General features: G+C 42.5%; 3 protein-coding genes across 11 annotated transcripts; 1 reads left to right on the forward strand and 2 right to left on the reverse strand.

The window, feature by feature from the left end:
- Positions 1-478: 478 nt before the first annotated feature.
- Positions 479-5,287, forward strand: LOC110489080 (N-acetyllactosaminide beta-1,3-N-acetylglucosaminyltransferase 2). The gene is made up of 2 exons (XM_021561646.3): positions 479-747; positions 2,796-5,287. The coding sequence occupies exon 2, from the start codon at positions 2,800-2,802 to the stop codon at positions 4,282-4,284; it is 1,485 nt and encodes a 494-aa protein (XP_021417321.2). The 5' UTR covers positions 479-747; positions 2,796-2,799; the 3' UTR covers positions 4,285-5,287.
- On the reverse strand, positions 4,872-12,933 carry eif1ad (eukaryotic translation initiation factor 1A domain containing). Of its 2 annotated transcripts, none has more exons than XM_021561651.3 (5): positions 12,827-12,933; positions 10,212-10,317; positions 9,820-9,928; positions 7,911-8,019; positions 4,872-5,964 (listed from the first exon to the last, which is right to left on the reverse strand). In XM_021561651.3, the coding sequence occupies exons 2-5, from the start codon at positions 10,299-10,301 to the stop codon at positions 5,724-5,726; spliced, it is 549 nt and encodes a 182-aa protein (XP_021417326.1). In that variant the 5' UTR covers positions 10,302-10,317; positions 12,827-12,933; the 3' UTR covers positions 4,872-5,723. The 2 variants fall into 2 exon arrangements, with proteins under 2 accessions (XP_021417326.1, XP_021417325.1); XM_021561650.3 differs by having other exon boundaries at positions 12,737-12,922.
- A 127-nt stretch (positions 12,934-13,060) lies between these two features.
- On the reverse strand, positions 13,061-26,330 carry LOC110489081 (cathepsin F). 8 transcript variants are annotated; one of them, XR_002468517.3, is made up of 14 exons: positions 26,133-26,305; positions 24,251-24,493; positions 22,286-22,396; positions 19,449-19,530; positions 19,260-19,327; positions 19,067-19,148; positions 18,834-18,947; positions 18,334-18,482; positions 16,382-16,478; positions 16,073-16,273; positions 15,848-15,912; positions 14,264-14,822; positions 14,111-14,169; positions 13,061-13,938 (listed from the first exon to the last, which is right to left on the reverse strand). XR_002468517.3 is itself a non-coding variant. In XM_036943194.2 (14 exons), exons 2-14 carry the CDS (start codon positions 24,482-24,484, stop codon positions 13,864-13,866), a joined length of 1,428 nt encoding a protein of 475 aa, XP_036799089.1. In that variant the 5' UTR covers positions 24,485-24,493; positions 26,133-26,302; the 3' UTR covers positions 13,061-13,863. The 8 variants fall into 8 exon arrangements, 4 of the variants coding, with proteins under 4 accessions (XP_036799089.1, XP_036799090.1, XP_021417323.1 ...); XR_016486353.1 differs by having other exon boundaries at positions 26,029-26,302; XM_036943194.2 differs by having other exon boundaries at positions 14,264-14,354; positions 26,133-26,302.
- Positions 26,331-26,333: the final 3 nt, after the last annotated feature.

Below are 26,333 nucleotides of genomic sequence, written 5' to 3' on the forward strand. Positions count from 1 at the left end.
AATGAAGGGAATAGATACAAAATTGAAATACAATATTTGTTTAAAGATTTTAAAGATCCACCCCTGTCTCCCTAGAACCTAATTTATCACATCTCAATGGGTGGTCCAGGTGTCCTCTGACATGGCACAAGTGGGGGCTCGGGCCTTTCCTATTTTGTTCTTAATTGCTCCTCTGTTGCAAGAATGACATCAGAGTGCACCATCAGACCAACTCCTTGAATTACAAAACCCTTGAATTTCGCCATTGTGTCTAAAACAAAAACAGTTTTGCTGAAAACATCATCGTTATACCCTTAAGTGTATTTATACTTCCAATATCGTTTTTCAACTGGAAATATAAGAAATGGAGTGGTACTTTATACTAATAAACATCAGTAACAAACGTATGGCATCTCTCTTGTTCTAATTGCTGACGAGTCGAGGGGGAGTGCCCTTCGTATATATATATATATATATATATACCTGCAACTTTTTTGCTGCATAGGTAAGTTCTTGCTCTACGGCCATGCTGTCGCACAAACGTTTGTGAATGTGGAGGCCACTTCAGGGGACCATTAGGTCTCAGGTTCGTCTGAGAAGACCAAAGAAAATACCCTTACATTTTTTTGTATTATTTTATTATATAATCTGTGTTTTGGTCGACTTTGTTTTTATATCAATTGGCACACGCGATGGATACATTGGGCATATGAAAAGGAACGCTTAAAGCCATATGGGAAAACGTTCGTTTCAAAAGAATAAATCGAGGTAGGTTATGGTGTAATTTACAAATCATTGAGTATGTTTACATGTACACTAATAATTTTGATTTTTAACTGATTATAACAGGCAGATTATGCAATAGTCATGTAATCACTTTACTATGTTTATCTTAATCAGTGTAAAGTCAAAATCGAAGTAAGCACACCCCGATTAAAACACATGGTTTTCTGAGTCATTTTTTCGAATTATTAGGACGTGTACACACCCTAATCGGTGTTCCAACTGTGTATTTGATCTGCGCATGTGGATCAACAACTGAGGTCGTTTTCACCTACAAACTTTATTATGTCCAAACTCAAAATTGTATTGTAACGACCCTGGGTTTATAAGCGCGGAAATCGCCGCACGAGCATGCTTCGCGATAGCCCGCCGGACCTCGGGCTCGAAGGTCGAGGATTCGAGACCTGCTCCCTGCCTGTTTCATTACATTGGTGTCAGAAGTGATCGGACCTCGCATCCACGACAGTGCGTGTTCTTGGCTGGTGAGCGAGGACGCGCTCTTTGAAAGGAGGGAGTTGTGGGTTCGAGACCTGCTCCCTTCCTGTTTCATTACAGTATTAATTGGCCAAGGCAGAAGCTATTGTAATTAACTGAAATGTGTGAGTCACACCAGAGAGGAAGACGCGAAGCGAGAGGGAAAACTAGGACCATAATCATCAAGTGGCGTTTTTTATTTGGCAGGTGACATGGAGCACAGGGCGTGGATTAGCTAAAGAGACTGCAGAGCTCGACGTTCAGGGCTGCCCACTGGCCCGGCAACATCTGTCTAGTACGCCGGGCCAGTTAATCTAGACGCCTGGCCCGGCAACATCTGTCTAGAACGCCGGGACAGTTAATCTAGACGCCTGGCCCGGCAACATCTGTCTAGAACGCCGGGACAGTTAATCTAGACGCCTGGCCCGGCAACATCTGTCTAGAACGCCGGGACAGTTAATCTAGACGCCTGGCCCGGCAACATCTGTCTAGAACGCCGGGACAGTTAATCTAGACGCCTGGCCCGGCAACATCTGTCTAGAACGCCGGGACAGTTAATCTAGACGCCTGGCCCGGCAACATCTGTCTAGAACGCCGGGACAGTTAATCTAGAAGCCTGGCCCGGCCAGTAGGCCTAAATGATCAAACTCCAAAACATAAAAAAGATATATAAAACATTGACGACGTCTGACGTTTCACACTTAGTATCAACCAGCATTCGGTTTCGTCATTTAGCATTCAAACACATTCCTTCTGCCTTACTTGAGTGAGCCCCGCCTGAATAGACTACTTCCTGGGAACTCTCACCAAGACCCGTCTCAGCGGAAGCAGGAAGCTCATAAATTCATCAACGCACGCATTCAAAAGTGTTCCACCAGCTTTTCCGTCTTTTTTTATATCACAGTGATGTCATTATTAGCAAATAAATGTTTACATAGACCTACACTGTAGAGCTGCTTGCTTGTCAAGAAATTACTATTATTTACGACTATTAAATCGTATTTATGACTATTAAATCACTTGTTGGCTAAATACAAAATGAATATTGTAATAATGCTATTCTGTAGTCAAGGCCTCTGCTATATATATATATATTTTTTTTTTTAAACAGATTGATTCCAGAAGCTGTTCATGAGCTATGTCGTTTATTTATCAGCTGAATTTTAACCGTGGCAAGAAAAAAAAATTGGGAGCACAATGTTAGCTCACTGCTAACATTCCTAAATGCAATCAGCTGCATCATTCTTGGGAGAAGACATGTTTACTGTTGCCTTGTTTCCACTTTATATTTAAATAAGCCTACACATCACACTTCATGTTTTTACATACTTAAAACCATACTAAATTACTTAAAATCAGAAGTAATTATTCTTAGTTAGTCATACAGCTGTATTGACTTAAGTGACAAAAGATTGCAATAAAATCCTCCACCTCTTCCCTCCCCTCCTCTCTCACTCCCCTTATCATTCATCCCTCTCTCTCCTCACAACTCTTACCCATTTCTTCTTCACTCATCTCCAAATGCATCTTGCCACCTCTCGCTCTTTCCTTTTCTCTAGTTAAATGGCGCAATGCCATTGCCGGTGGCGACGGGTGCTCCTGTGCCTGTGCTGTGCTCCCTGTGTCCTGGTAGGATCTCTCTGTGTGTACATCACCCTGGCTGTGTGTTATAGTATGACCACCAGTACAGGCCTGAGCAGCTCTGCCCCTATCCTACAAATTCTACCAGAGAGCTTCATTGCACCAGGGCTTACCAGAAATGACTACCTGGCCCCACACCCCACCAACTCCTTCTGGGACCCCAAGCCCCACGGAGGGGCCCTCTGGAACCGGCTCCAGCTACCCATTGACCGCCATTACAATCCCATCCTGAAGCCCAAATCCAGCAAAGAGCACAATGACCATCTTGATACCAATAATAATAATGCAAACTATTTGCGGCTTTCCCTTCCCACCTTGAGTGCAGGGTTCTCTGAGATCGGGAACTTGACATCTCAAATGGATGATTTTCAGGAGCTGCCCCTGCAGATGCAGATGTTTGTGTACTCCATGCACTTCAGGGACTATCCTGTCCTCATTGAGCCTGCTAAACTGTGTGGACGAGGGCTAAAGAAGGGGCAGGGCCCTCTCCTACTGCTGGCCATCAAGACCCAGGGCCTGAACTTTGAGAACCGCCAGGCCATCCGGCAGACATGGGGCTGGGCGGGGTGGGTGGCAGGGGCGACAGGGAAAGGCGGGGTGGTGCGGAGGGTCTTCCTCCTGGGGAAGAACCATGTAGAACCCCATGTGGATATCAGTGAGATGCTGCAGCTGGAGAACCGCCACTACGGGGACATCCTCCAGTGGGACTTCCACGACTCCTTCTTTAACCTCACCCTGAAGGACGTACTGCTGTGGGACTGGCTCTCCACCCACTGCCCCCTGGCACGCTTCGTCTTTAAAGGGGACGACGACGTCCTGTTGCGGACCCCTGCTCTCTTAGACTACCTCCGGGAGCAGACGATCCAGTCAGGGGGGCCCGGGTCAGAGGGTATGAAGGGATTCATGGTAGGGGATGTGATACGAGCAGCTGTCCCCAACAGAGTCAACTCTACTAAGTACTTTATTCCTGATAGTTTCTATAAGGGGCTGTACCCTCCATACGGTGGTGGGGGAGGTGTGGTGTACTCAGGGGAGCTGGCCCTGCGGCTCAACCGTATCTCCCGGAGAGTTCACCTGTACCCCATTGATGATGTCTACGTGGGCATGTGCCTCCACAGGCTCGGGGTCCACCCCATCCACCACCCCGCCTTCCTCACCTTCGACTTCCCCAAGAAAGAGGGGGTAGAGCAGTGTGCGTACCACACTATCTTACTGGTACACAAACGTAGCCCTGCTCAGGTGATGAAGCTGTGGTCGGAGATAATGACGAACCAGACAGAGTGCAGCAACACCACCCTGAGAATGGAGAAGGAGAAAAAGAATACACTTCTGATAGATCCATTTAGTGTGAAAGACAACGAGGGACAGGAACTTCTGACGGATCCATGGGATAGTTCTGGAAATTAAGCTCTATAGTGAGGTAATCACTGACTGGTTTAAAACTGACAATGGATGGATGGTGATGGAGAAGGAATGCTACCACTTGAGAATAGGGAAGAGCCCGCAGGGCCTTCTGAAAGACCCTTGGGGTATGCCAGAAACTTCCACTCCACACTGAGGTAACCACTGACTAGTTGTTATAAAACTGAAGGTGATTAATTGACTGTCGAGATGGTATGCTGCCATTTTAGAATGGGGAAGATGCAGGGCCTTCTGGGAGAACAACAGGGTACACCTGGAAACTTCCTCTCAGTGAGGCATTCAGACTGGCTTTCCTATTATAGAAAACAGACATATGGTGATTGACTATCGAGAAGGTGTGCTGCCACTTGAAAATGGCGAACAGTACCAATTATTTCTGTAAACCCAAATGTTTTTTTTAAATTAATAAACGAGGCTACGTTTGAGAAATAGTAGACTCGCTGTTTTAAAACCGACTCAAATGATAGATGGAGAAAGGTATGCTACCAGCTGAGAATGGCCCTGTAATAAGGCCCCACAATGTGAGAAAGGTGGACCTAGGTTTGAGAGAAATACTGAATGTTGACAAAACATTTGTTTGGAAGTATTTATTGATGGATAAACCAGAATGACTTAATTGGTACAGTCATCTGTGATGAATGTCACTGTGAAAGCCATACATGTGCATTGCATACATAGCTCAACTGCCTCCTATTGAACAGGTTTTGGTTCCTTGCTGTGGGCATGAATTCTCATGCTCAGTTTCTGGGCTCGGAGGCTAGTTATGAGAAAAAAATATATTAAGGGTTTAAGTCAGATTTATGAGGTGCAACAAACATTTTTAGATAAATCAATTTTACTGATTTAACCACTGCCAGTGCATAATTGCCAATTTATCTGAGGTTTGGGTATTAGAAACAGGTTAATGAGTAAATAAATGTGCAAATAACCCTCTGACAAATGTTGTGCACTGTAATGTTTTTCTGAACATTAAACAAAACTTTAATCTTTGATCATATCATTTTGAATCAGACAGACAAATGTTTAATTAAACTACAAACAATTCTGATGAAAGACCACGATAAAGATTTTATTACACAATCATTATGTACATAAATTATGACAACCTCAGTCAGGAATGTCATGGACCAGTTCAATAATTCCACAATTAACCTCTTTTTTAGCAGTTTAGCAAAGCATGCTAATGTTCCTCTCTAGGACAAGTGGTATAAGTATGATATACCTAACCTATTATGTCCATGGGATGCTAAGTTCAACCACCAAATAAATGGTGAAATAGCAGGATTTTCTGTTTGATTGGATTCATGGGGTGGGACTGGAGAGTATAATCCACAACTCATTCTTCAGCAGCAGTGTATTCTGAGGGCGACATGTGTGTAAACATTGTCCACAGCAGTGTACTGTCTCTTGTAAAGATTTCCCCACTAAAAGCTGCTCTCCACTTTATCCTCCTCTTCAGCCTTCTCATCCTCACTGTCTTCCTCACTCTCACTGTAGTGGACGTTACAGCGGTTGGTGTTGACGAAGAGATCGCTCTCGTCATCCTCTGAGTCAGTACTGTGATCACTCCCACAATCCTCTACCTTCTCCTCCCTTCTCCCCTCCCTGGGCTGTGGTGCATCTGTTCTCTCTTCCGATGGGGGCTCGTCTGTGAAGGCCTCAGGCCTAACAGAAGACACACAAAAAAATGAAAAATAGTGCCAGCAGAACTCACTTGATTCAGTTATAATTGAACCTTTGTTTAATTGTCTTCTCATTCACAGGTGACATGAGTCTGTGTGTGTGTGTGTGTGTGTGTGTGTGTGTGTGTCAGAAAAAACATCCTACCACATCCTGTTGGGATTAACATCATTTGAAATAATTTCTTCATATTTTCACAGGAGCAGTTGAAAAAGAATGTTTGTCGGATGTGGTGGCCTTGTAGTTACTATGGCAAGGTAATAGAAGTGCTGACTAAAATGGGGTTTATTGGCTACATGTGTTTCTGCATGTTATTTCTATACGTGGACGTAAAGTTGAAGTCGGAAGTTTACATACACCTTAGCAAATACATTTAACTCAGTTTCACAATTCCTGACATTTAATCCTAGTAAAAGTTCCCTGTAAGGTCAGTTAGGATCACCACTATTTTAAGAATGTGAAATGTCAGAATAATAGCAGAGAATGATTTCAGCTTTTATTTCTTTCTCATCACATTCCAAGTGGGTCAGAAGTTTACATATACTAATTGAGTGTTTGGCAGCATTGCCTTTTAAATGTTTACTTTGAGTCAAACGTTTTGGGTAGCCTTCCACAAGCTTCCCACAATAAGTTGGGTGAATTTTGGCCCATTCCTCCTGACAGAGGTGGTGTAACTGAGTCAGGTTTGTAGGTCTCCTTGCTCGCACAGGTTTTTTCAGTTCTGCTCACAAATTTTCTATAGGATTGAGGTCAGGGCTTTGTGATGGCCACTCAAATACCTTGACTTTGTTGTCCTTAAGCCATTTTGCCACAACTTTGGAAGTATGTTCGGGGTCATTGTCCACTTGTAAGACTCATTTGTGACCAAGCTTTAACTTCCTGATGTTTTGAGATGTTGCTTCAATTAATACATCTACATAATTTTCCTTCCTCATGATGCCACCCTCCTGCAGCAAAGCACCCCCACAACCTGATGCTGCCACCCGCGTGCTTCATGGTTGGGGTGGGATTGTGTTCTTCGGCTTGCAGGCTTTTTCCTCCAAACATAACAATGGTCATTATGGCCAAAATGTTCTAATTTTGTTTCATCAGACCAAAGGACATTTCTCAGAAAAGTACAATCTTCGTCCCCATGTGCAGTTGCAAACCGTAGTCTGGCCTTTTTTTATGGCGGTTTTGGAGAAGTGGCTTCAGGTTGTCGATATAGGACTCATTTTACTTTGGATATAGATACTTTTGTACCCGTTTCCTCCAGCATCTTCACAAGGTCCTTTGCTGTTGTTTTGGGATTGATTTGCACTTTTCGCACCAAAGTACGATCATCTCTAGGAGACCGAACGCATCTCCTTCCTGAGCGGTATGACGGCTGCGTGGTCCAATGGTGACTATACTTGAATTCTATTGTTTGTACAGATGAACGTGGTACCTTCTGGTGTTTGGAAATTGCTCCCAAGGATGAACCAGACTTGTGTAGGTCTGAAGTCTTGGCTGATTTATTTTGATGTCAAGCAAAGAGGCACTGAGTTTGAAGGTAGACCCTGAAATACATCCACAGGCACACCTCCAATTTACTCAAATTATGTCAATTAGAAGCTTCTGATAGGCTAAAGCCATGACATAATTTTCTGGAATTTTCCAAGCTGTTTAAAGGCACAGTCAACTTAGTGTATGTAAACTTCTGACCCACTGGAATTGTGATACAGTGAATTATAAGTGAAATAATCTGTCTAAACAATTGTTGGAAAAATGAACTGTGATATGCACAAAGTAGATGTCCTAACTGACTTGCCAAAACTATAGTTTGTTAACAAGAAATTGGTGGAGAGTTTGAAAAAAAATAAAAAATAAAAATTCAATGACTCCAACCTAAGTGTATGTAAACTTCCGACTTGAACTGTGTATACTGAACTATGGGTCCAAGGTGCACTCACCAGAGTGTGAGTTTCTGCAGGTGCTGAATGTGGTCTCTGTAGAGTATGAAGCTGATTTCTCCCCTCACCTTCTCTCCCTCCTCTATAGGGTCTACAATCACATAGTCACCTGGGAGGGGGGAGAGCAATGCCATGTTTACAATAACAAACCAATACTGAGAGGAACACAAAGACCTTCATTGTGTTCAGTAGAAACTGATCCAGACTGTTTCTGTCATTATGACATTGAGGTGGTTGAACCACAAAAGAAAGCACACTGACATACAGGTATGCAGAAAACATATGCAAACTAGCCACTCAAATTCAGGACAATCAGCCGGCTTTAGTGTTTGACTGCCACTGGTACTCCGGGCTGCCTATGTCCAAACAAAGCCCCCAGTATCTGGTCTGGGGCGTAAAGTCACAATCTCTGCTGGTCGGCTACTGCGTAACGAACTAGCAGTGCCAAAAGCCCTGGTCTGTCCTAGAAAACCAACATAAATTACAGCCGTTTACAGCTCTAAAATGTGTTTATTAGTTCTATCACCACAGCAAATTATTTTCAAGTTCACTACAAATCGAGGTATTTAATGAAATAGTGATCCATTCTGACGACTACATTTGTCGAGATATTTAATGAAATAGGGATCCATTCTGACGACTACATTTGTCGAGGTATTTAATGAAATAGGGATCCATTCTGACGACTACATTTGTCGAGATATTTAATGAAATAGGGATCCATTCTGACGACTACATTTGTCGAGGTATTTAATGAAATAGGGATCCATTCTGACGACTACATTTGTCGAGGTATTTAATGAAATAGGGATCCATTCTGACGACTACATTTGTCGAGATATTTAATGAAATAGTGATCCATTCTGACGACTACATTTGTCGTCACACAGGACCACGTGCTGACAGACCAATCACGGACCGGCAGGCTACGACGAGGCTCGCATCCTCATGCACACGGAATTCATGTGGTATCTGTTATAGATGCCGAAGTCAATAGCAGCGTTGGGTTGATGCGCTCAGGAAGACTGAAAATGACTTCATCGACCATAGTTACGGCCATTTTCACCATGATTCTTAATATGGCGTGATTCAAATACTTCCAGTTTCATTAGAAGTTTTCGATAGGAATACATGGATGACGTCAGCACTATCACTATCTACTGGTTTTAATGTCTATGGTCCAAATGGTACCAAAAAAAACATTCTCAGTGTAAACTTAAAGGTGCAATATTTAGAAGTCGCTCCACCATTTCCTAGTTGTACATTGTTTTTTACAAGTTCGCCTAATTTCAGTTTATGCTACAAACAAGCAGCCATTGTGTGAAGAATCATTGTACCATCTAAACTGCTGTAAAAATATATTTTCCATAAGAAAAAATATTGTAGTCTCAGCTTGTTTGAAGCTGTTGTACAAAACCGAATGTAAAAGATGCAAAAAAAAGCAGTCACTTAAACTGTTAAGTTTAGTTTTTGCATCTTTTACTTCAGGTTTTGTACACTAGCTTCAAACAGCTGGAAATCTAATATTTTTGGTTATTGGAAAGATATTTCACAGCGGTTTAGATGGTACAATGATTATCTACACTTAGTGCTCATTTTGTCACAAACTGAAATTAGGCAAAATCTCAGAATTTTAGCCATTTTAGCCAGGAAGTGGCTGAGCGATTTATACATATTGCACCTTTAATAGCGGGAAGCATAGAAATAGGGCACATCGAAGAAGTAGATCTGTTCTGAGACCTGGTTTCAAAGAGATCTATAACTCACAATTCTATTTGACTTTAAACATCTAAACCACAAAGTATATTGAAAAGATAATGGGCCTATATATTTTAAAATAAGATATTTAAAAACAAAACAACGTTATGGTGCCATTTGGGATGCACTCTAGTATAAGGGGACATGTTACCTCTCTTAATCCAGAGGTTCTTGCGGAATTTTGGGGGCATGCTGATCAGGAAGTTCTCCCCCTGAGCCGTGACAGCCTCGTGCAGGTTGTTGCCACGACTACCAAGAACCTGCACGGAGACAGGTACAGAGAGAGGGGATTAGTATGACAAAGAAACTGGTAGAATGTGCATGCAAAAACAGGTAATTAACTACAGGTGCAGCAGATATGTGTGTGTCAGTCAGCTTACATGAAGAAAGACTTAAAAGTTCCCATCCTCTTGCTTCATCCACTGACCCTACCTGTTTGGTAGTCGCTGAATGAGTCCGAATCAGGATGGCAGACATCTAGGCTAGTCTTTGTTGTGTGTGTTCAGTAAAAGATCTGTCATGTCTGACAGCACAGATACTAACCCTCACAATCTGTTGGTTCTCTGTAGGTGTGACGTAGTCGTCGAGTGTCTGCTCCTTGACAACATGCTTGCGTTTGGTAGCCTGTGACATCGTTGAAGTTTGCCAGCTGTGGAAAGATCAGTTTTCATCACCACTGTTGTTAGTCAACTGTTCTTTATGAATGTCAGGGGGAAAGAATAAGTTACAGATAGCAAACGTCTAATGAGAAGTACAGGCTGCTTAATGCATAACAGGCAGTGGCACCCCCACCCATATTTTAAGCAAAAAGAAATAAAAAGAATTGTGGAGGGGGCTTGCCTGTTTTGCATGTTATTTGGCATTAATACGTGTCACATATCAGTTTGCAAACAATGTATTAAAAAAATGTACAGTGGCAAGAAAAAGTATGTGAACCTTTTGGAATTACCTGGATTTCTGCATAAATTGGTCATCAAATTTGATCTGGTCTTCATCTAAGTTACAACAATAGACCGTGTGCTTAAACTAATAACACAAATTGTATTTTGTCCATATGGAATACATAATTTAAACTTTCACAGTGTAGGTTGGGGAAAGTATGTGAACCCCCAGGCTAATGACTTCTCCAAAAGCTAATTGGAGTCAGGAGTCAGCTAACCTGGAGTCCAATCAATGAGACGAAATTGGAGGTGTTGGTTAGAGCTGCCTTGTGCTATAAAAAAACTCACAATTTGAGTTAGCTATTCACAAGAAGCATTGCCTGATGTGAACCATGCCTCAAACAAAAGAGATCTCAGAAGACCTAAGATTAAGAATTGTTGACTTGCATAAAGCTGGAAAGGATTACAAAAGTATCTAAAAGCCTTGATGTTCATCGGTACGGTTAGACAAATTGTCTATAAATGGAGAAAGTTCAGCACTGTTGGTACTCTTCCTAGAGAGAGCACAGTGCAGAATGGTCAATGAGGTTAAGAAGAATCCTAGAGCGTCAATATTGTGGAAAGATGAAACTACAGTTGAGTTGTTTGGAAGGAACACAACACTGTGTGGAGAAAAAAAGGCGCAGCACACCAACATCGAAACCTCATCCCAACTGTAAAGTATGGTGGAGGGAGCACAACAGAATGGCTTCAAGAGAAGAAAATACACCCTCTGGAGTGGCCCAGTCAGAGTCCTGATCTCAACCCAATTGAGATGCTGTGGCATGACCTCAAGAGAGCAGTTCACACCAGACATCCCAAGAATATATTGCTGAACTGAAACAGTTTTGTAAAGAGGAATGGTCCAAAATTCCTTCTGGCCGTTGTGCAGGTCTGATCCACAACTACAGAAAACATTTGGTTGGTGTTATTGCTGCCAAAGGAGGGTCAACCAGTTATTAAATCCAAGGGTTCTCATACTTTTTCCACCCTCCACTGTGAATGTTTACACGATGTGTTCAATAAAGAAATGAAAATGTACAATTGTTTGTTACTAGTTTAAACACATTTACCTTTATTTAACTAGGCAAGTCAGTTAAGAACAAATCCTTATTTTCAATGACGGTAGCTTTGATTGGACTGATCGGTCTGATCATGTCAACATCATACTTTCAAACTCTTAGCTAGCAGTCATAAATTGAGTCGACATTCTACTGGCAAATCTTTGTCATATGAAGAGAAATAATTTAAATGAATATGCCAGGGAGATATGTATACTGTAGCTAAGAAAGTAATACTAAGTGTATGTTGTGCAGTAAGCTGTTAGTAGCCCATGTGCCTCACCCTAATAATTTGGTCTATTTTCACCCAATTTTCTGACTTGGTGGTGCACAAAATGTTTTTGAGAAATGTAATCATTGAATATTGTAAGTCTTATTTACAAAGACGGCCTAGGGGGAAAAGTGGGTTACCTGCCTTGTTCAGGGGCAGAACTACAGATTGTTACCTTGTCAGCCCGGGGATTTCATCCAGCAACCTTTCAGTTACTGGCTCAACACTTTAACCACTAGGCTACCTAGCTGCCCCTTATACCCTAGTCCTTATACCCTAGTTTGTACATCAATTGTCAGTAGAAACCAAATGTGTTAAAGAAAATCAGCCAAAGGGCACTAAATGAGGTTTCCGCTGATAGCCAGGTGTAGCAGTGGCATAGTGTAATTCATGTATGGTTTAGTGTTGTGGTTTTGCTGGCATGCATCCCATTTTTTTTTTGCCCCACAAAGATTTACATGTTAAAATCCCCACTGACAACAGCGTAGCATTTCAAAAGGTCAACCCTTAACGACGTTAGTGTGACAGCTAGCTAGCTAACGTTTCCATCAAATGTATGTTTTGTTCGGGCAAAGTAAGTGGCAAGCTGTCCCACGTTAGCTAGCTAACGTTAGCTATGTCAAGCAGAAATGCCGGTATCGTACAAACACAAATGGCTAATTGTCAGAATTATGCTTGCTGTTAAATTGTGAAATTATAGAAGATTAGACAATATATTATTAACGTTGTAATTATATGTATTGGTAGCTAGCTAACGAGCAGTTTTCACTAGAGTTAACACGCACATACACTTAAAATGAGCAACTTGCTACATACCGTGTAAATCTGAACTGCAAAAAAATGTGTATCTTTACTGTAGGTCAAAGATTCTGGATTGTCAGATGGCATGTGAACTTTGAAAAATACCTGTTATAGCAAATATTAGTTTCCAGCAGCCAGTAAACGCATGTGCTTCCTTTCCTTTTAGGCACTGCTGACGTAGGGATTCTACTCCGGTTGCATTCTGGGAGATTTTGTCGTTTTCATGTACGGGGCTTGGCTGTATTCAAGAACCGCATGCTTTTGTGACTATATAGTTTCTCCAATTAATCAACCAACATACGGTGGATATTGGCTTCAGAAATTACATTCCACAATGAATATGATATTTTTTTTTATTAATGGATCAATTTTTTTTTTTTTAGTAAACCTTAGTTTGTCTAGTTACACAGCACTGCAATATTTAACAGTTAATAGGCTACACATCAGTCAATGTATGATCCTTTTAAAATAAAATAAAAACATGCAAACCCATTCATTATAAGTACTTGCACAGTGAAGTTGTAAGTTTTAAACTGAGGGGAGAGATTGACGTTATGTGGTATTGCACAGAACATGTTACAACAGACGAAAAGTCTAGCAAAAATGCACAAGCATTAATTCTACACTAGAGCATCCGCACAGAGAGTAGTCAGATGCAGGGGAACATAACGGACACTAAACAGCATGACTGAAGTCTAAATATATGACATCCCCTTTATCATTTAGACTCTGTTATTGTAAAGAGATGACTGAAATGACCTCTGCCTAAAACACAGCAATTCAATTAAAATATCCTTAAAGGCTAGTAGTAAAATCACAACAAAAGATCAGTGTTACCTTAGAACTATAGCTTCATCGGAGCTGGTTTGTTTTGAAAGAGAAGAATGGGGTATGAATAAATGCTGCCTCCCCTATTTAAGTAAGCTGTCAGCAGGTTTTCCAGTGCATTATGCAGTGTTCTGACTACACAATTAAGGTAGGGGATGAGTAACGTTGCAGTTCTATCAGTTTGTAGGTAGTGTGTGTGTGTATGTTTGGGGGGGTGTAGGATTTTTTTATTTTTTTTATCCCAGGTGAAGATTGAAATAAAATATTATTCAGATCACGTGTGTGTGTGCGCTCGCGCGTGTGTGTCATATCGCCTAGTTCACAATAGCAGATGAGCACATCTTGTTGATTCCACAGAGCCTGGATCCTCTGTACAGGTAGTAGTAACCCTGGAAGGAAGGAACACACAACAGGACATGTCAGGCAATTAATACACATGTCAAATGTTCCAAGAGTTCAGGCATGACTAGGTATTATGCATGCATTGTAAACAAATACACTGTTTACAAATGCACGCATAATGCCTTGTCATAGAGGTTCAGTGTGACAGCTTTCTGTTACCTGTTCTCCATAGTCCTCTCCCCAGCTGTTCTTGATAGCCCAGAAAGGTTTGCCTTGACCTGTACACAGAAACAACCAGACACACACTCATCACAGTGTTGTTATTACGCTAGGTTAATGTAAGGTAAATGAGTAGTTAAGAGTCAGTCTCACGTTCTCCGTAGCCCACGAGCAGCACTGCATGGTCAATCATCCAGGGGTTGCAGAAGATCTTCAGAGGGTGGGACACGCCCTTCCTGTAAAACTGAGGACAAACAACGAGAGAAAAGCAGGTGGGATTAGAAAGATAGATACTAGTCACTTCATTGTTCAGTTGTGTTTTAGTGATGCTAATTTCAGTTCCATTAAGAAAGATATGACAGGCCTCCCGAGTGACGCAGCGGTCGCTGTACTTGAGGCATCACGACAGACCCGGGTTCGATCCTAGGCTGTGTCACAAATGGCTGTGACCAGGAGTGGCGCACAATTGGCTCAGCATCGTCCGGGTTAGGGGAGGGTTTGGCCAGGGCGGCTTTACTTAGCTCATTGCGCTCTAGCAACTACTTGTGACTGGCGGGGTGCCTGCAGGCTGACTTCGGTCGTCAGTTGAACTGTGTTTCCTCCAACACATTGGTGCAGCTGGCTTCCGGGTTAAGCGGGCGGGTGTAAAGAAGTGTGGTTAAGCGGGTCATGTTTCGGTAGACGCATGACTTGACCTTCGCCTCTCCTGAACCTGTTGGGGAGTTGCAGCGATGAGATAAGATCCTAATTGGATATCACAAAAAGTAAACAAATAAAAGAAGAAGGAAGATATGGCAGTGGTGTTACCTGCAGGGGTTGGAAACAAAATTATTTTCCAATCGTTTCATTCTGAACAGAACCAAGTTTTTTTGTTTCGTTCCACTGTTACGACCAGCAAAATAAAGTTCTGAACCGGTTCAAACCCTAAAAAAGTACTGGTTTATATTGTTCCTTTCTGTTCCTTTTTTTTCTCTTTTTTTTTTACATTTAACTCATTAAATTACTTCACCAATCAGTGTGGAAAGAGCAGGCAAGCTAGTTGTTTACATGTGTGATGGACAGACAAGTGTAGCCTATGGCGCAAGATGCGACTGAAACTTTGGGGAGAGAGCGAGATAGGTTTGAGGAGGCTTGAAGCGCTGAGCATCTTGTTATGACATACATTGAATGAATTAGGTCCACAGAATTATACCTAGGAGAAGTGGCTTCTATGTAGGAACTTTGAACGTCTTTTGAGCTAGCTAGAAAACAAACTTGATTTAGCTAGCTAACAAGCTTGTATGTGCAGAGAATTAAAAATACATTTTTGTAGTTAATAAGTCCAACGTGATCACTAGGCCTATAGAATCCTTAACTAGCATTGAAAAAATGAAATCCATTCTTCTCTAGCTAATTAAAAATCTCTCTCCCTCCCTATCTTCTGAATCAAGCCTGTAACGTCAGTACAGTAGCCTATGCTTCAAAAAGAGGAAAGGGGCAGGTAGCCTAAACACACACAGGTGAAGATTTTCAGCTTGCAGGCAGACACTGGAATACGTTTCTGAGTGACAGAGTGAGGGCTTTGCATAGGCGTTTTGTTGTGGGACTAGAAAAAAGTGCCTGGAACGTAAAATAATGTTATTAACTGCTCCCATGCTTTTAAATTAGTGGTTCTGTTCTGGAACAGTATGGATCACTTTCATTCCAGGTTCCGTTTCTGTTCCTTCTGTTCCATGAACCCATTCAACCCCTGGTTACCTGCATTGCGAAGGCATTCAGGGCCACAGATACTGGTCCATTCTCAGCCAGCCAAGCAGCAATTTCTAAACATAAAAAGGGAAGGAAACCAAGATTAACACATGGCCAACCCTCCTCCATATGTACCGCATCATTCAATCTTCATCCAATCCTTCAACCTATCATCCGTGTCTTTATCCCTGTCTACCCTACCCTCTTCTCTCTTTCACCTCTCCTCCCACTCACCGTTCTCGTCCTTGGACAGCTCCACGGAGCTGTTGATGTAGGCAGTGACTTTGTCGGTGGTGAAGTCGCAGCTCTGCTTCTTGCCGGTGTAGCTGTAGTCAGTCTCTGTCTCCAGACCACCCAGCTTCTCGATGGCTTCATATGCATTTGATGGAAGCCCGCCCCCACAGGCCTGGTCCACAGTATCACAGTCCACCAGCTCTGTGGGTGATTGGTTCAATGTCCTATCAATTCAAAACTGTTATGGAGAAAATGGAAACTGTGCTGTTGTACAGGTGAGTGTATGATACCTACAATGCTTGTGCTTACCTTGCTCAGAGAGAGACACTAGTTTACCCGTTTTCACAAACCACTGGCCCTCAATGTTTCCTGTCACTGAGAATGCCCAGCAAGAACCACACATGCCCTGCAATACAAACACAAGTCACATAATCAGCCATACACACACACAGGCATTACCTACCTCCACCTTTTCCATGAATTGTGTCATATCTACAGTATGAATGAAAGTATTACTTTTGCTTACTTAAACTTATGTTTAGTGAAGCATCAAAGAAGAGTCATGAATGCTATATAAAGCATTTTTAAGTTGTTATTTGTCCGATAAAGAAATCCATAAAGACACTGCTCAAAAAATAAAGGGAACACTTAAATAACACATCCTAGATCTGAATGAATGAACTATTCTTATTAAATACTTTTTTCTTTACATAGTTGAATGTGCTGACAACAAAATCAGACAAAAATTATCAATGGAAATCAAATTGATCAACCCATGGAGGTTTGGATTTGGAGTCACACTCAAAATTAAAGTGGAAAACCACACTACAGGCTGATCCAACTTTGATGTAATGTCCTTAAAACAAGTCAAAATGAGGCTCAGTAGTGTGTGTGGCCTCCACGTGCCTGTATGACCTCCCTACAACGCCTGGGCATGCTCCTGATGAGGTGGCGGATGGTCTCCTGAGGGATCTCCTCCCAGACCTGGACTAAAGCATCCGCCAACTCCTGGACAGTCTGGACAGTCTGTGGTGCAACAGACTAGGTTGGTGGATGGAGCGAGACATGATGTCCCAGATGTGCTCAATTGGATTCAGGTCTGGGGAACGGGCGGGCCAGTCCATTGCATCAATGCCTTCCTCTTGCAGGAACTGCTAACACATTCCAGCCACATGAGGTCTAGCATTGTCTTGCATTAGGAGGAACCCAGGGCCAACCGCACCAGCATATGGTCTCACAAGGGGTCTGAGGATCTCATCTCGGTACCTAATGGCAGTCAGGCTACCTCTGGCGAGCACATGGAGGGCTGTGTGGCCCCCCAAAGAAATGCCACCCCACACCATGACTGACCCACCGCCAAACCGGTCATGCTGGAGGATGTTGCAGGCAGCAGAACGTTCTCCACGGCGTCTCCAGACTCTGTCACGTCTGTCACATGTGCTCAGTGTGAACCTGCTTTCATCTGTGAAGAGCACAGGGCGCCAGTGGCGAATTTGCCAATCTTGGTGTTCTCTGGCAAATGCCAAACGTCCTGCACGGTGTTGTGCTGTAAGCACAACCCCCACCTGTGGACGTCGGGCCCTCATACCACCCTCATGGAGTCTGTTTCTGACCGTTTGACACATGCACATTTGTGGCCTGCTGGAGGTCATTTTGCAGGGCTCTGGCAGTGCTCCTCCTGCTCCTCCTTGCACAAAGGCGGAGGTAGCGGTCCTGCTGCTGGGTTGTTGCCCACCTACGGCCTCCTCCACGTCTCCTGATGTACTGGCCTGTTTCCTGGTAGCGCCTCCATGCTCTGGACACTACGCTGACAGACACAGCAAACATTCTTGCCACAGCTCGCATTGATGTGCCATCATGGATGAGCTGCACTACCTGAGCCACTTGTGTGGGTTGTAGACTCCGTCTCATGCTACCACTAGAGTGAAAGCACCGCCAGCATTCAAAAGTGACCAAAACATCAGCCAGGAAGCATAGGAACTGAGAAGTGGTCTGTGGTCACCACCTGCAGAACCACTCCTTTTAATTTCCACCTGTTGTCTATTCCATTTGCACAACAGCATGTGAAATTTATTGTCAATCAGTGTTGCTTCCTAAGTGGATAGTTTGATTTCGCAGAAGTGTGATTGACTTGGAGTTACATTGTGTTGTTTAAGTGTTCCCTTTATTTTTTTTGAGCAGTATACAATCATATATACACATTTACAGTCATACCTGTAGTCATCTCCAGTCTGTAAGACCATCTCTAAATCCTGTCCTACCTGGTTCTTGACAGGGCTGACAGCTCCATGCTCTCTCCAGTCCCAGCTAGGCGGGGCGGGGCTGTGGGTCATGGCTGCAGGCTTCATGGACCGCTGAAATTTCTGCTGGCTCAGCAGGGGGTTCAGGTACAGAGTCCTAAACTCCTCCTCTGGATGGTGAGAGGGAGTGGGTAGAGGGAGGAGAGGAGGAATATTAGGATTTTTCACAGTGTACAGCTGAGGAGTTGTACTGTAGCCTTTTGGAATTAGCTATGTAGAAGTGGAATTACTCAACAGGTTAACTAACTCTGCAAGGGAACATGTTTCAAACGGTCACAGAATCACACACACACACACACACACACACACACACACACACACACACACACACACACACACACATAGTATGTCCTGTTGCTCCACAGAAGAGCAGACGGTGACCTCTTCGGGACACTCAGTGGATGTTCTGGAACTGCATCGGGTTTATTAATCTGCATTCCCACACATGCACACACACACACCTGTGAGGTCGCTGAACTTGGTGACCCCGTACTCGGCTGTGCCCAGATCCAGAGACTGGAGCTTCTCAGCGGTCTTCAGGTTCTCATGGAAGATACGCAGCCGCCGCTCAGTGACTGTAGCAGCAAAGGTCAGAGATCAGACAAAAATGTTATGGTAAGATGTTTTACCTTATCATCTGTGGAGGTGGATGGACGATGTTGTGTAAAATGATGGATTGACATTTATCTCTCACCCTCTTTGCTGCTGTAAGTCCTATTGTATCTGACCATGAACTCTTTGAACTGGCCCAGAAGCTCCACTAAATACTCTGTCTCCTGTCACAAAATATAAGTTAATTATTGACAAGTAAATTAAATATACACATACAGAATAAATGAGAAAACATGCTCAAACACACATACAACAAGCGCTACGTTTTCTATTACCTCAACTGGTTTGCTGGTGGAGAGGGACAGAAATTCTACTTTGTTGGTCTCAACTGGTTTGGGATCAACTGAAACGCAAGCATCATGAAAAACAATTAGATGTAGCTATGAGTATTTATAGAAACAATCCTAAACAAATAAAATCACAAAGGTACATTTAGTTCCCAAAGTTAAACCTTTGACACAAACCTGCTTGCTGGCATTTCTGTTTGAGCAGGGTGGACTTCCTCTCCCAGGGAATGTCCCAGACCTCAAACACACACACCTCCGTCTGACAGAGAACATGTCAGCGGAGAAAACATGGTTAGTGAGATAATCTGTGTTTATTTTATTGGGCTTCTGTGTTCATGACTTGTATATAAACAGTGTAATGGACCACCCACACAGACAGTGTGGTGAATAAGGTGCAACAGAGTCTCTTCAACATCAGGAGGCTGAAGAAATGTGACTAAAAAACCCTCAAACTTTTATAGATGCACAATTGAGAGCATCCTGTCGGGCTCTATCACTGCCTCGTATGGCAACTGCACTGCCCGCAACCGCAAGGCTCTCCAGAGGGTGGTGCGGTCTGCCAAACACATTACCGGGGGCAAACTACCCGCCCTCCAGGACACCTACAGCACCTGATGTCACAAGATGGCCAAAAAGATCATTATGGACATGAACCACCCGAGCTACTGCCTGTTCACCCCTCTATCATCCCGAAGGCAAGGTCAGTACATGTGCATCAAAGCTGGGACCGAGACACTGAAAAACAGCTTCTATCTCAAGGCCATCATGATGACTGTTAAGCCACCACTAGCATCAGCCACCACTAGCACATTAGAGGCTGCTGTCTATAGATATAGACAAGAAATCACTGGCCACTTTAAGTAATGGAACACTAGTCACTTTGATCATGTTTACATATCTTGCATTACTCATCTCATATGTACAGTATATACTGTATTCTATACTATTCTACTGTATCTTAGTCCATGTCGCTCTGACATCGCTCGTCCATATATGTACAGTGGGGCAAAAAAAAGTATTTAGTCAGCCACCAATTGTGTAAGTTCTCCCACTTAAAAAGATGAGGCCTGTCATTTTCATCATAGGTACACTTCAACTATGACAGACAAAATGAGAAAAAAAATCCAGAAAATCACATTGTAGGAATTTTAATGAATTTATTTGCAAATTATGGTGGAAAATAAGTATTTGCTCAATAACAAAAGTTTCTCAATACTTTGTTATATACCCTTTGTTGGCAATGACAGAGGTCAAACATTTTCTGTAAGTCTTCACAAGGTTCACACACTGTTGCTGGTATTTTGGCCCATTCCTCCATGCAGATCTCCTCTAGAGCAGTGATGTTTTGGGGCTGTTGCTGGGCAACATGGACTTTTAACTCCCTCCAAAGATTTTCTATGGGGTTGAGATCTGGAGACTGGCTAGGCCACTCCAGGACCTTGAAATGCTTCTTACGAAGCCACTCCTTCGTTGCCCGGGCGGTGTGTTTGGGATCATTGTCATGCTGAAAGACCCAGCCATGTTTCATCTTCAATGCCCTTGCTGATGTTAGGCTTTGTTACTTTTGTCCCAGCTCTCTGCAGGTCCTTCACTAGGTCCCCCCCGTGTGGTTCTGGGATTTTTGCTCACCGTTCTTGTGATCATTTTGACCCCACGGGGTGAGATCTTGCGTGGAGCCCCAGATCGAGGGAGATTATCAGTGGTCTTGCATTTCTTCCATTTCCTAATAATTGCTCCCGCAGTTGATTTCTTCAAACCAAGCTGCTTACTTACTGCAGATTCAGTCTTCCCAGCCTGGTGCAGGTCTACAATTTTGTTTCTGGTGTTCTTTGACAGCTCTTTGGTCTTGGCCATAGTGGAGTTTGGAGTGTGACTGTTTGAGGTTGTGGACAGGTGTCTTTTATACTGATAACAAGTTCAAACAGGTGCCATTAATACAGGTAACGAGTGGAGGACAGAGGAGCCTCTTAAAGAAGAAGTTACAGGTCTGTGAGAGCCAGAAATCTTGCTTGTTTGTAGGTGACCAAATACTTATTTTCCACCATAATTTGCGAATAAATTCATTAAAAATCCTACAATGTGATTTTCTGGATTTATTTTCTCATTTTGTCTGTCATAGTTGAAGTGTACCTATGATGAAAATTACAGGCCTCTCTCATCTTTTTAAGTGGGAGAACTTTCACAATTGGTGGCTGACTAAATACTTTTTTGCCCCACTGTATATATTCTTAATTCCATTCCTTAGTTAGATTTGTGTGTATATGTTGTGAAATTGTTACATATTACTTGATAGATATTACCTTACTGTAGGAGCTAGAAGCACAAGCATTTTACACCTGCAATAACATCTGCTAAACACATGTATGTGACCAATAAAATGTGATTTGATTTGATAATAGAATGTAGTGTGTTTGTGTGCATTTCAGAGAGAAATGCCTGTGATTTCCTGTGCCTGTGAAATGCCTGTGCCTGTGATGGTAAAGCACATACATATCCTTTGTATGCGACCTAATGTAAACATCCAACAACAGTCTATTTCTGAACTGATACAGAAGTTAAGTAGAGGGGTGAACACTATGAACACTTTGTTTCCTTGACCTTGGAGACATTTCTGATTAAGTTTCTGCTAAGTCATGAAAACAAATACCACATGCGGAACAAATAAGGGGTAGCTGACTGCTTGTGCACACAGCTGCAGCAGGGGATAACAGTGTAAAATTCATGTTATTTATCACAAGGTCCTGGTCACATGACTAGGGGAAGGGAGAACAGACAGATAGAATAATAACCTAAAATAGACCCAGATACACACAATGGCCTTGATACTGGCCACTTCTGTGTTGACAGTTTATTTACATTTGTGGTTTAGGTTTTGTCAATTTTCAATATTGTAAAACTTGGGGTTTTGATTTGATGAGGAGGACTGACATTAGTTTCGCTGTAACACTATCTCCCTCCAACAACCCACACTGTTATCATCCCAAGACAGAAAAACAAACACACACAGGCCTCACCTTCAGGTTGTGTTCCTCTGGGTAGAAGTCACAGGTCATCAGTCTGGCAGCCTTCTTACACTGGGTGTTACTTAGCTCCACCATGATGCTGTATCGGATTCCCTTCACCAGCTACAAGACAGACAATACACAGAGAAAACACACAGAGACAACACACAGAGACAACACACAGAGTCAATACACAGAGACAACACATAGAGTCCATGCACAGTGAAGGTCAGCCTCTATGAAAAATAAACAAAATCAACTCTGCGGTTCTTGTTTTGCCATCTAGCTTACAATTTAGCTCTAACGTCACTTTCAAGACCAATATATGGCATTATAGGCCTAGTTAAAGGGGCTGATTATGCTGGAAAATACAGGTATCTTATTCAGCAGAGCACTAACTGGCTAGTCTAGCTGAGACAATGGGTTTGTTGAGGGCAGTTTTGGGGAAGCTATTCTAAAAAGATAGTTTACCAAGCTACCAATTACTTCACACTGGAAGAAGTTCATCTACACTAAAGCTACCATTAAGAAACATATAGTTGACTTCACTAAAGTTAATCTGAAAAAGTAGTTCACTACATCCAAACTACTTGTAAATCTGAAATGTCAGGGTACAAATTGCAAGACAGATGACTTGGGGTTCATATGTTAACAGAATGTGTAATTTAGCCTATTAAACACAAAAACTATGTTTCAAGTAAGAATTAGGCAGGTCAGACACTGAGAAGGAGATTCTTGCCTACTTCACCCATGTTTTATTTTAGCTAAAAAAAAAGTAGTACGTAGTTCCAGTAGTAAGCTACACCGCTACATGGCAAAAAAAAAGAAGTAATTAACTGGGTCAGATCTGATATAATTTTGGACGGACTTGTCCTGAAGGGCCCGTGCAGAGCCGAACACAACTGCTCCAGTAGAGAAAGAAAGACAGTAGACATTCAGAGATTCAGTACCTTAGATCACTGCGCCAAACAACATAGCATGGCAGCAACACATGAAAACACAGCATGGTGGCAACACAACATGACAACAACATGGTAGCAACACAACACGGTACAAACATTATTGAGCACAGACAACAGCACAAAGGGCATGAAAATATAGACAACAATGCATCACGCGAAACAGATTGGGTCTTTGATTGAGTCTTTGAATGAAGAGATGGATATAAAATGGTCCAGTTTTCGTGTTTTTTGCAGCTCATTCCAGTCGCTAACGTTATATAGCTGCAGCGAACTGAAAATAGCAGCAACCCAGGGATGCGTGTGCTTTGGGGACCTTTAACAGAATTAGAATGTTTTTTTTTAACCTTTGTTTAACTTGGAAAGTCAGTTAAGAACAAATTATTATTTACAATGACCGCCTACCCCGGCCAAACCACTAACGACGCTGGGCCAATTGTGCGCCGCCAATGGGACTCCCAATCACAGCCTGGATTCAAACCAGGGACTGTCACCGCCTGGATTCAAACCAGGGACTGTAGTTAATTCTGTTAAAGGTCCCCAAAGCACACGCATCCCTGGGTTGCTCCTCTTTTCAGTTCGCTGCAGCTATATAACGTTAGCGACTGCATTGAGATGCAGTGCCTTGGACTGCTGTGCCACTCGGGAGCAGTGACTGTGAGAACGGTTGTTGTATGTGGAGGATGAGGGCTACCGTAGGTATATCAGATAGGGGGGAATGAGACCTAAGAGGGTTTTTATAAAAAAGCATCAACCAGTGGATCTTGCGACGGGTAGATAACCAGTTTACAGAGTAGTATAGAGTGCAATGATGTGTCCTATAAAGAGCATTGGTGGCAAATATGATGGCTGAATGGTAAAGAACATCTAGAGTAGCCGCGAGAGAGCACCCTCAAACAGCCCACGATAGAGTATTATGACCTACAACCACAATGGACAGTAACTTGATTTTTGGCTATTATTATGAGATAAAAAATATATAAACAAATAACATTTTCACAACACTGGTGTAGTCTACCTGTTTACTGGCAGAGAGGATCTTGCTAACTCTACGAACGTGCATCGTATTGGACCCCATGTTATAGCGGTCCTCTGCAAACTTCAGTGCCTTCTTCAAACCTGGGTCGTTTTCCGATAAACGGACAGAAGACCCGGGTGCCCCCATTAAAGGGTCATCCAAATCGGCCAGAACCGAGGCCAAAACCGCCAGGGTTAGGCAAAGGATAACGGGGCAGCGAAATCCGAAATCCATCCTGTCTGTCTGTAGAGCAGAAAAAGTCAAAGGGACAGTGGACGGTAAGATTAGAAAACGGGATGTTTGTTTTCCCAGTTAACTGTCATCCGACAATGCGACAAGAAATCAGCAGACCAGGGTTGCCAGGTAAAACGAGAATTTCTAGTAAATTGCCACTCAAAACCCGCCAAAAGGCCAGAAAACTAGCACACACACAACAATTCACAGCAAGAGGAGTTGCCATATCTATACAATAAACCCCTTTTCCATAATGTTATCGACATAATTAAGAAGGAATACCATAGTAACTTGTAATGAAGTTAGAAGAAAAAATCGGGTATTTCAATCTACGACAAAATAAAGGAATGTTAATATGTGACAAGAGAAAAGATAATTCGCCCTTATTAAATTAACTCACTTGACTGCTATTATTAAGCAATAAGGCACACGGGGTATGGTATATGGACAATATAGCACGGGTACGGGCTATTCTTAAGCAGATGCAACGCAGAGTGCCTGGATACAGTTTTAAGGCACACTGGGGTGCCTTATTGCTATTATAAACTAATGTTAGGCTATTTTCTGGCAATTGTGCTGTTGTTATGTTCCAGATGTTAAGACTAAGTTAAGACTAAGTCGTTATAAATGGCCCGTTTGCGAGAATGACTTGTCATTTCAATAGGCATAGACTACAGACACAAATCTGGGTTTATGATTCTAATTACATTTTGCCATAGTTCGCTTAGAGAAAGACAGATAGTTTACAGTAGCATAGACAATATGTAAACTGAACGATTTAGCAGCTTGCTTAGTTCAAATTAACAGACGAATTTATTCAACATGAATAGCGAGGACATTTCGCAATAAGTGCTTTTTCCCCCAATAACCTGCTGGAATAGGCTACTGAGGATGAGGTCATGCTTTCAATCACTGAATTAAATATGAATCATATGTATATGAACTGAATATGCTTGTCAACAGCTGCCAGTGTTTCTTTTTTTGAATTTGTTTTACCTGTAGCATAATATGACAACTGTTACAGTCAATCTAATGTGTTCATAATAACACAAGTCTACAACAGCAATCAACTGAAGTTGTAGGCGATTTATTAAATAGTTTTGAGGCAACAGAGGCACATTTTTAATTCTATACATTTAGCCTCGTGTCCGTTTCTTTGAGGAGTTTTCCCCATAAAAATAATCATGCGAGGGAGTTCCATAACTTCCATTTTAAATGTCCACTCCGGCAGCCCCCGAGACCAAAGAACTGAGCATGCTTAAAGCACTTCGCATGATACCGTTTTATTTAAACAGTTATAATTAGATTACAGTTTCAAATACCTCCGAGCGGATTTATGTAATGCACTCTAGTGCGCCCAAAGTATTTCTCCAGTGCTTTCTCACCATTATTTATTGATGTGCATCAGTTCTAGAGTATTAATATGTTTTATGGAAAAAGGTTTCTCCATAATGACAATGTAAATAGCCTACATATCTACCCAAAAAGTTGTCTCAGCCAATAACTGTAGTGATCTCTCAACACACACACACACTCTCACCCACCCAGCAACAGCCTTTCTCACTGCGTGACAGTCAGGAGTAGGTCACAGTGAAATATATTTTTAAGAGCAGTATGCCTTGGCGGCCGCGGTGCAACATAGACATACCCCAAAAACCCGCAACCCGCGACCAATACATTTTCAGCCGCGGCATCGTTTTTAAAGTTGCTCGATTTGCTGGAAACTACGAACACGGCAACACTGCAGCAGAAGGCCCCAAATAGAAATGGTTACACAATGGATACAATGTTACCAGAAACAACGATGGAACCGTGGGCGGACCGTGGGCGGAGCTACAGGGACTGTACT

The sequence above is a fragment of the Oncorhynchus mykiss genome, chromosome 14 (genome assembly GCF_057628025.1).
Source record: "Oncorhynchus mykiss isolate SJ-2025 chromosome 14, ASM5762802v1, whole genome shotgun sequence".
NCBI lineage: Eukaryota > Metazoa > Chordata > Actinopteri > Salmoniformes > Salmonidae > Oncorhynchus > Oncorhynchus mykiss.